The sequence below is a fragment of the Tasmannia lanceolata genome, unplaced genomic scaffold (assembly GCF_043159265.1).
Source record: "Tasmannia lanceolata isolate RefF3 unplaced genomic scaffold, GAP_Taslan_0.1 ptg000037l, whole genome shotgun sequence".
NCBI classification, from domain to species: domain Eukaryota; kingdom Viridiplantae; phylum Streptophyta; class Magnoliopsida; order Canellales; family Winteraceae; genus Tasmannia; species Tasmannia lanceolata.
The window spans coordinates 8,851,299-8,862,025 of NW_027518714.1; the positions used below are offsets into that span (position 1 = coordinate 8,851,299).

Below are 10,727 nucleotides of genomic sequence, written 5' to 3' on the forward strand. Positions count from 1 at the left end.
TGTCAATTTCTTCGACGGCCTTTTGTTTATTTAATTTGTTGATCTATCATTGTCAAGGTCATCTTAGAAGTGGCTGGTTTCTACTAGTTGGCGTAGCTTTCGTAGCTGAGACTCTTATGCACGGTTGTTGCAAACACAAATCCCAATCAAACTAGAAGTAGTAAAGAAAATAAAGGAAAAAAAAACAACCAGATTTATGTGGCTTGACAAACTAGAGTGCTACTTGCTGGTTTTCACTAGGGGTGGAAAGTAGGGCCATAAAAGTTGGTAACCATCATCAAGGTAATTTCACATCTTTGTAAAGTAATCCAACTTCACCAACCCAATTAGTACCAACCCAAACATTTAATAGGAAGGGTCCTTATTAGTAAGGCCCTTGTAACCTGAATGGCTGCCCGTACTAATCATAGTAGACGTTTTCATAATGTTGGACGTAGCTTAGGTTTCCGACTTGACTAGCTTTATGACTTGGCCAAATCAGAGTTGGATGTTTTGCCTACACAAGGATCAAAACGAATGGCATTATTATCAGTCATGTACTACGTACCTGCACTCAGGATGATGTGGATCCAATGGTGCCACTCTTGTAGTTTTGCCTACACAAGGATCAAAACGAATGGCATTATTATCAGTCATGTACTACGTACCTGCACTCAGGATGATGTGGATCTAATGGTGCAACCCTTGTAGCCCTTTTCTACGAGGGCTTTTATGAGTTTAGAATCCCTCACAAATCTATCCTGTAACTGGAAACACAAAATCTCTGTAGAATACACCATAACATGACCCCCTCGAGATACCTTTTCCTGTACAATTCCTGCGCAAGCGAACAAGCATGGGAAACCTTTTCCTGCACAATTTTCTTGGATTTCTTTTCCTAATACCACGTCAGATTCCCGAGAAACCTTTTCTTTTTCTTTTTCGGGAAAACAAGTGAACAGAGACTTAGGGTGCCTACGATTTCTACACAAAACTATGCATAGCGTGGGGCCTAACATTTTACACCGTGTATAGCGTGGTTCCCACCAGCTCCATCCAAATCCTTGAATAGAGTAGTCTCAATATTTTACACTATGGTTTGATAGGGTGGGGCTCACCATTTCACCTCATGCTTTGATGGGGTGGCTCTCACTATCTGCCACCAAGCCACACATGGTGGGGCCCACCATTTTACAACTCATGTTTTGATAGTGGGGCCAATTATTTTACACTCATGCCACGAATGCTAGTATATACGAAGCGTGTTTCTTTTCCATCATTCGTTCTTTTCATGAAAGTTTTTGTTGCTTGACTTTATTTGGAAATTTTTTATTGGAATTTTTTCTAAGATTGATTTTTTTTAACATCTCACGCATAGCATGGGTGGAGGCAGGCACACCATTTTTAATCTCATGTTTTGATATGGTAGGGCCCACCATTTTACACCCATGAGTGGGCCCACCATCTCCATCCAAATCCTTTCATAGAATGGAGCCAACAGTTTTACATAATTTTTTGATAGGGCGGGTCCCACCAACTCCACTCAAACTTAAGCATTGGGTGGGTCTACCATTTTACCTCATCTTTTGATGACTGGGTTCCATGATCTCCACCCAAGCAATGTAAAAGGGGGCCCAGCTATTTTACACCTATCCGCCCCCCTTTTTTACATGGATAGCCAGCTGCAGTGTATCTATGACGCTGATGTATTTCACATGGGACGAATTCGACCGACCTGATGTCTCCTCCCATCTGGAGTTGAATGTAAGACCAATGCCACGAATACCTTTCCATTAGTAGTATCATCCATTCAAAGTGGGACCCAGCCCACAAGATGAACGATCGTGAGATGTGTAACATAGTGTAAATTATAGACATGACGCTTTAATATAGTGATAAATCATGCCTCAAATTCTTTATTTTGTTTCTATTTAATTTTGTTCCAACAGGTGGGACCTATGAGTCGGATACTTGGGCCAATGATATTAGAACTCACCAGGAGAAGGGCCTATCCGTAGTTAATGAAAAGGATGAGCTGTTTCATTGCAATTGGCACTTAGAGTCAACCCATGGTTATTTATGTAGGCTGAGATTTTCTGATTCTTTCTTCTTAGGAGCAAGCACTGAGCAGAGAGTGTAAAAGAAAAAAAAATGGGTTATATTCTGTCCATTTCTCTGTTGATTTCTTGTGTTTTGCTAGTTTCATGGACTTGGAGATTAGTTTACTGGATTTGGTGGAAACCCATGAAGCTGGAGAGGTATTTGAAGGAGCAAGGGATCAGAGGCCCTCCCTACAAATTGTTGTACGGCAACATGAAGGATATCTTCAGCAGTCTGATGAAAGAACAATCAAAACCTATGAATCTGTCTCACCAAATAGCTCCACGTGTCCATCCCTTCGACTATGAAACGATAAAGAAATACGGTATTTTCTCCATTTTCTCTTGGTTTTTTATTTTATATTTTTATGGGGTTTCTTTGATTTTTTTTTTTTTTTTCATTCGTGTCCTGCCTTATTTCTCTTGATAAAAAAATTATTTACATTTTTAGACTAATTTCAATTTGTGGGCTTTTCCTGGAATCTGCTATCCTGCTTCATAATTTCATAATGAAATTCCACCAATTTTGTTCTTGTAATATCTTTTTTTCGTGAACATAGAAACAGGATAGCAACTCTAGCCATGGGAAGAAAACCCAGTCTGCTATAATTGGGGAAATAATTTGGTGTGAAACACCCACAATTTTTTTATGGGTAAAAAAAAAAAAATTTATTTTCCTAAAATAAGAGATGTAATTTGTTACACAATCCAATAAGAGGATGGCCGTTTGGGACAATCCTTAAAAAACGTTTCTTCATATTGTTCACCCAGATTAGTCTATTACGTAAGAATGTGTGGATCTGGATAAAATGAAAGGGAACTGAACATAACCGATTTCCAAGGAAAAAATTGCAATATAGTTGCATCGACTGGGTATGCAATCTGATGGGATTGAGGGTGCAATTCATGTTAAGTTATTGCAACTTTACAAGCAAATTGCACTTGAAATCTGATTAGATTGCAGACCTAACCCAGGTGTGCAATCTGGTACAAGTTTACAGAAATTATACCAACCATTCTATTAGATTGCACATGCAAACTAACCATTAGTCTTTGTTTTGCCTTGTTTTTAAAATTGGATTGATTGAAGTTGGATGTAATAGGTTTTTCTGTTCACTCGATATAGATTTTGAAGTTGGTTTTGATTTTTAAGGTCTTGCCCAGATGATAATGATATCTGTTCTGTTCTACCGGGTTACTTTTGTAATAGGTTTTTCTGTTCACTCAAGTAGATTTTGAAATGGGTTTTGATTTTTAAGGACTTGCCCAGATGATAATGCCATCAGTTCTGTTCTACTAGAAATGGTTTTCAACATTCTCTATTGCATATTATGTGAGCAGGACTTAAAAGAAAGGATTTGTTTTGACGTTTGATTGTGTTGGGCTTTCTTAGTTTCCATCGCAGTTGCACTAGAAATCTTTGTCTTTTAATATAATGAGTTTTTCATAAGTCCAACTACTAAAACTCCTACTGTAAACAACAGGCAAAATGTCTCTTGCTTGGTTTGGAATAAATCCCAGGGTGAACATCATGGATCCAGAGCTGATAAGGGAAATTCTGTCAAACAAGTTTGGTCACTATGCGAAGCTAAAAACAAACCCACTCACAGAGTTGCTGGCAACAGGACTTGTGACCTACGAGGGTGAGAAGTGGGCCAAACACAGGAGGATCATAAACCCAGCATTTCACCAAGAGAAATTGAAGGTTATTTCCCATTTCATAACAGTAAAAAATGACTGTTTCCATGATTTGTGGTTAATAACAGATCACACATTCCTGTTAGTTTTCACCTGCATTATCTCCTACAATTAAATTTTATCTTTGTGTTTGATACAGCGGATGCTACCAGCATTCTCTACTTGCTGTAGTGAATTGATTAGCAGATGGGAGCAATCGGTAGTTTCCCAAGGATCCTCTGAATTAGACGTGTGGCCTGAACTCCAAACTTTAACAGGAGATGTGATATCTCGGACGGCATTTGGTAGCAACTACGAAGAAGGAAGGCGGATATTCCAACTCCAAACAGAACAAGCTAAGCTTCTGATCGAAGCTGCTCGGTCCGTATACATCCCTGGCTTCAGGTTTGTTTTTCTTTTTACTTGCTTTCTCTTACTGATCTTCATTAACAATAAGAACAGCATATCAATAACGCAATTTAGTGGAATAGGAATCCTACACTAAAGTACCATAGAATCTCTTTGAACTACTGCATAGGTTAATGACAGGAAAAACTTCCAGTTCTATTATTAACCATTGGATTCAAGTGTTGTATGAGTGTTGACCAGCTCGGTCCACAGGGTCCCCCTTTTTCTGTCATATTTAATAGAAATTCTGCCTTCAACTTCTAGACTACGCTGAGCAACCCTTCCAATTCCATAGCAAGGGGAAACAGAAAGGAAGAAATCCATATGATAATTATCATAAACTGCATGTTTTATTACTCAAGCAACATTACTATTGATACAGGTTTCTGCCCACAAAGAAGAACAATAGGAGAAAGGAAATTGACAGAGAAGTGCGAGCTCTGTTGACGGGCATTATCAAAAAGAGAGAAAAGGCTCTTAAATTAGGAGAAGCCGATTATGATGACTTGCTGGGAATTCTGATGGAATCCAACTTAAAAGACTGTCAGGAAAATGGGAACACCAAGACCAGTGGATTGACGACTGAAGACGTGATACAGGAGTGCAAGCTATTCTACTTTGCTGGTCAGGAAACAACGTCCGTTTTGTTGGCTTGGACAATGGTTGTGTTGAGTATGCATCCAACCTGGCAACAAGAAGCAAGGGAAGAGATTTTACAAGTCTTCGGGAAAAACAAACCAGACTTTGATGGCTTAAACCACCTAAAGATTGTGAGTAATTGCTTGGTACATTCTCTTCAATATATTAACATCTTGTGCAGAGGCATAAGTAACCTATTATGAAAACTAGTGGCTGCAAATCCCAATCTCATGAATTTAAACACCTTGATTAATAGGAGAAATGATTTGTTTTCCCAACCCAAATTTGTTAAAAGCCACCTACTTGCTTATTTCTTTCATTGAATCTAAACATATTACCATATTAGATGTTTTAGCATGCAATTTCACAATGATTAGTAAAGGAAGCCATATCTGTATGAAATTCTTGAAATCTCAATTGCAGGTAACCATGATATTGTATGAGGTTCTCCGACTATACCCGCCTGTGACTTCAATTATTCGGCGCACTTACAAAAGAATGACACTCGGAGGAATCGACTTCCCACCTGATGTACAACTCTCTCTGCCAATACTCTTTACTCATCATGATCCTGAAATATGGGGTGACGATGTGGATGAGTTCAAACCAGAGAGATTCTCAGGTGGTGTTTCAAATGCGACAAAGAATCAAGTTTCATTCTTCCCCTTCAGTTGGGGCCCACATATATGTATTGGGCAGAGCTTTGCACTGATAGAAGCTAAGCTCGCTTTGGCCATGATTCTACAGCACTTCTCATTTGAGCTTTCGCCCACCTATGCTCATGCACCTTACACTCTCATAACCCTTCAACCCCAACATGGTGTTCAGATTATCTTACAAAAACTCTGAGATCATCTTTTCCATCAACATCCTTGATTACTGTCTGAATCGCTTATCATTATTATGAACAGTGTTAAACTCTACCGATCCAAGAAACTCCCTTATAAAGCAGTTTAATTTCATACAGGTATCCTTCAGCAGAGTTGAATTCAATGTCTATTTGGGATGTGTTGTAACCCAACTTCATGTCATAAAACTTTGTGCAGAAGGAAGATACAATTATCTTAGTTTGAGGAAGGAATTTGCTCATAGACATTGTACGATGTAGATATTCTAGCCTTAGGAAGAACCCAACACATCTGCTTTGTTGTTGCTATACTTCCATTTGGACCATTTGTGGGCATTGGTAACTTTTTTAAGGGTGTAGCCAGCACTTGTTCTCCTTCCATAATAGCTATGTTGGGTGTTGCTTTGTCTTTGATTGTCTGTCAATTCATTCTATGGCTTTTTGTTTATTGAGTTTATAGCTCTATCATTGTAAAAGCTATCTTTAAAGTGCCTGGTTTCTACTAGTTGAAGTAACTTTGGTAGCTTAGACTGTTATGCATGGGTGTTGCAAACACAAATCACAATCAAACTATATGTAATAAAGACAATAAAGCAAAGATACAGAACACAATAATATTTAGGGAAAAATACACTTAGACCCCCTGTTGTTTCAATTTGTGTAAGGTAGACCCCCTCAGTTGAGTTGACGGTTCATCCACAGATTGAAGGGTTAGGATGATCTGGATGGAGCTGATTTTTTAGGCACACCCTATCTATGTCAGGGCCCATCAAATGAATGCTTTGGATCATCCAAACAATGTGGGCCCACAGTGTTTTTGGTAGTGTTTGGATTTGGGTATGTGCCCACAATGTTTAGATGATCCAAAGCGTTCATTTGATGGGCCCTGACATAGATAGGGTGTGCCCAAAAAATCAGCTCCATTGGATCATCCTAATCCTTCAATCTGTGGATGAATTGTCAACTGAGGGGGCCTACCTTATACAAATTGAAACCACAGGGGGTCTAGTTGTAACTTTTGAAACATTAAGGGTTAAGTTGAATGTGTCAGTAACCAGAGTGTATTTTTCCGTAAGATTTATGTTGCTTGACAGTGGGCGAAAAGCTAGAGTACTACTTGCTGATTTTTACGAGGGGTGAAAGTGGGGCCATAAAAGTTGGTAACTATCATCATGGAAATTTCAGATGCGTAAAGTGATCAATCCATATCTACAAAACCAAGGGCATTATTAACAGCAATGTGCTAACTACAGTGGAGTTTTTTGTTCCGTTTCATGCTTAAGTGTAATTTCTGTTACTTGATCACAACTCATCCTTACTAATCTCAAAATTTTCAGTTGCAATCCAGACTAAAAAGAACAGCAAAGTCCCCTTGTAAAAGGAATAAAATGTTATTCATAAGGAATTTAAATTCAAAAAACCAATCCAAACTAATTTGAACACAGCATAAAAATTTTGATCTGTTGATTATTGAGATTTGTAAGTTTCACCAAAAAAATGAAAAGTTCCCGAATAAAAGACAGAAATGCTACGAATACCTTTCCATTAGTAGCATCATTCATTAAAAGTAGGACCCAGCCCACAAGATGAACAATCGTGAGATGTTCAGTGGGACCTAGGCGAAGGATACTTGGGCGAATGATATTAGAACTCACCTGTAGAAGGGCAAATGTTAGAGTAATTAGGTCAAGTAAGAGGTTGCTTGAAGCATTACACCCAAGGTATCTAATTTGGAATACCAAGTTTGTTGCCTCCAGCCCCTATATATATTAGATACACTAGGGTTTTAATAGGTTAGTGGGCTCTAGCCCAAATAGGCCCACTACACCGGTCCATTATCTTATTGGGCTTATATTAGAACATACATGGGTTATATTATATACCCAACAATCTCCTCCTATGTTCTACATATAGCACAATCCAATAGATAGATAGTGTAATGTTCACAACAAAATATTGAATCATCCACATCACCATATGGTCTATATCATAAAAGATCTATAATTCAACTGAAAATACGAATCCTTTTATGACAAACCAAGAGTTTTAGATATACAACAAGCTAAACTCAACCAAAAGGTAATTTCACATATAAGTGAACCCCACTGATCTTAGAGGAATTCATTCATGGGGTATGATTCTCATCGAGATCTAAAATAAAGTTCCACAAAAAAGTGAACTCTATACATACTGAAATAAAAGCATAGTCTTTATGACTTTAGAAGATTTAAGTAAGTCATCTTCATTAAAGTCCAAATCAAGACAAGCTCCTCATTTTTTGCCAATCCTTGTGAATTACCAAATATGGATTTCATAAAAATGAATCCAATCATTTGTGTAAAACACTAAAGTATCTAGTTCTACCTGAAGAAGAACTTAGTACAATTCCATAATTCACGAAAGTATCTAATTCTACCTGAAGAAGAACTTAGTACAATTCCAAAATGACTGAAAAAGTATCAGTATCACTCTCACCATAAGCATCATTGTCAAGTTTCAATAAAGAACAAGACCTAAACAGCTTCTTTTGCAAATAACCATTCCTAATTGTCAAGTTTCAATAAAGAACAAAACCAAATAGTTTCTTTTGCAAAGAACCATTTCATGTTTCTTTTTTGGAATGTTACAGTCAGCTTATCCATATTTGAGTTAAGCTGTATCATCAAGTTTGGAATGTACAACCTTTCCCAAAAAAGGACATGTCATCAAATGTGGAATGACATACAACAACTGTAAACATCATCGAAACATATTAAGTGCCTATCTTAGCCAAAACAGAGGGAGATTCGAAAAATTCAAAATAACATGGATGTAGGTTAAAACATGTCTACACGGTCTTTAACCCCATCTCCCCCACAATTTTGAATATTCGATCTTTGGTCAGTCCCTGTTGTGAGAGCTTCGGCCTATTATCCTTCGATTCCGTATCAATCAAAGTGATAATCCAGTGTTCTTGAGATAATTCAGCATATGGCCTGTTGCAGCCTAAGATGTCTCATCTTACCATTAAAGAGTGAGTTCTTCACAACCATTGTTGTAGCTTGATTATCACATAACACACATAAGGAACTAATCCTTAACCCACTAAAGAACTAATCTTTAATCGAGTTAGTGGAATGCCATAACCATAATCAGATTCTGTATCCCTTAGCTTTCATCTATAGCTGAAGTTAGGGCATAAAGTTCCAATTCGACTTCCACACAACAACAATAAATTTGCTGTCATCTGATTCTGAGCCCCATGATACATCAGAATAAACTTCCACAATAAGTGGATGGCCACCATAGTTCAGATCATACTCTTGAGTACACGAAAGTAGGGGTGTAAATGAGCCGAGCTTGGCCAGGCTCGGCTCGGCTCGTTAAGCTCAAAAGCTCAGCTCGGCTCGGTCAGGCTCACGAGCGGCTCGCGAGCCTTACCGAGCTCGGGTTATATTATGTTCACACCCCTCATCTTCCTTGGACAGCCCTATTAGTGTAATTTGACTACTTTTTTTACACTATGGGGGGTGGTCCTAGTAACAAATGGGGTTCCAAAAATGAAGTGACATATTTTGCCCCCCCTTTCATTCCCTGGACAATCCTTTTAATGCATAAATTAATATATAATATATATATATATATTTAAATATATTAAATTCTTAACGAGCCTTAATGAGCCGAGCCGAGCCTGGCCTAAATTGAGCTCGGCTCGTTAAGCTTAACGAGCCTGAAGAGCCGGCTCAGCTCGGCTCGTTAAGGATTCGAGCCGAGCTCGAGCGAGCCTCCGAGCCCGAGCTAAAATTGACACCCTTACACGAAAGGTATCTCATCAGCCTCATAAGGGCATTTTTATGCTCATGGCCAGGAGTGCTAGTAAAATGACTCAGCATGCCAACTATAAAGGCTATGTCTGGCCTAGTGCAACACAAACATGAGACGACCAATCAGTTTAGAATAATCTAACTGGCTCACACTGTCTCTTCCTTAGAGATCAGCTTCTTGGTATAATCAAAATGGTGTCTCAATCGGTTTGCACTCACTGCATCCTCAAAAAGGAAAGTAGTTTTTCATATAATGGGCGAGGCCAAGGGTGATTCCCTGCCTTTCAAAAAACTTACTTTCATACCAAGAATGATGTTAACAACACACAGGTCTTTTCATGTCGAAGTCTTTACCCAAGGGTAGTTTCACATTTCTCATCACCGAGAGAGATTGGAAAGAAGAATCAACATCTACATACAAACAAATAATCACGACCTTATTCGACACAAAATGATAGTAAAGGCATTTATCCAAGTTATATGTCAGAAACTCAAAGCTCTTTACTACTTTGCCAAATTTCTGATGTTACAATTTAGGTGCTTGATTAAGACCATAACAAACTTTGTATAATCACATACAAATATCTACTTGCAGCCCGTAGTCTTAGCCCATTTTGGCAAATCGACTAGCTGCCAAGTTAGATTTTCTAACAGAGATCTCATTTCATCATGAATGGCTTCTGCCCACAACATAGAGTCCCTAGATCTCATCACGTCCTGATAGGATGATGGATCATTCTCCAATTGGTAGGTCACAAAGTCCTCACAAAATTCTTGGGTACTCTATCACATGGAGGAGCATATAGAGATTTAGGATGTGATTTGCAGTCAAAGCTGTCTCTCCCCAAATGCAACTAGGCATGCCAACTAACATTAACATGGAGTTTAACATTGAAGTTAACGTCCTGTTCTTACACTTAGCTATGCCAATTGATTGAGGCGAGAGAGGAGCAGTAGTTTCAAGGATTACGCCCTGAGAGGCACAGAATTTCTTGAACTCTGTCAATGTGTATCTTCTCCTTCTCTATCACCCCTAACTCTCACACTTGTCAAATGTAATTGACATATATAATGGTATCTTATGAGTATTAGTAAGTTAGACCATTTTCTGATAGTGCACATGTCCCAATCGGTTGTGTAACAACTTAGGAGCAATTAGCGGTGAACTAACCTAACTAACAGTCTCATTATCTAAACTCAAATCAAACATACCATCTATCAAATATGCACAATCAAAATAGTATGAGTTAACAATCAAAGTTACTCTACCACACA

The 10,727-nt window shown here is 38.4% G+C and overlaps 1 protein-coding gene across 1 annotated transcript; it reads left to right on the forward strand.

Annotated features, from left to right (window-relative positions):
- The first annotated feature begins 2,063 nt into the window (after nt 1-2,063).
- On the forward strand, nt 2,064-6,061 carry LOC143860460 (cytochrome P450 CYP72A616-like). The gene is made up of 5 exons (XM_077371126.1): nt 2,064-2,404; nt 3,563-3,783; nt 3,916-4,160; nt 4,546-4,933; nt 5,226-6,061. Exons 1-5 carry the CDS (start codon nt 2,131-2,133, stop codon nt 5,649-5,651), a joined length of 1,554 nt encoding a protein of 517 aa, XP_077227241.1. The 5' UTR covers nt 2,064-2,130; the 3' UTR covers nt 5,652-6,061.
- The last annotated feature ends 4,666 nt before the right edge of the window (nt 6,062-10,727 follow it).

Excerpts from the sequence above, each read along its gene's own strand:
- LOC143860460 (XM_077371126.1), top strand. The coding sequence starts at position 2,131 with ATGGGTTATATTCTGTCCATTTCTCTGTTGATTTCTTGTGTTTTGCTA. Across the intron at positions 4,161-4,545 it reads GTATACATCCCTGGCTTCAG|GTTTCTGCCCACAAAGAAGA; the intron begins GTTTGTTTTTCT and ends CTATTGATACAG. Across the intron at positions 4,934-5,225 it reads GCTTAAACCACCTAAAGATT|GTAACCATGATATTGTATGA; the intron begins GTGAGTAATTGC and ends TCTCAATTGCAG.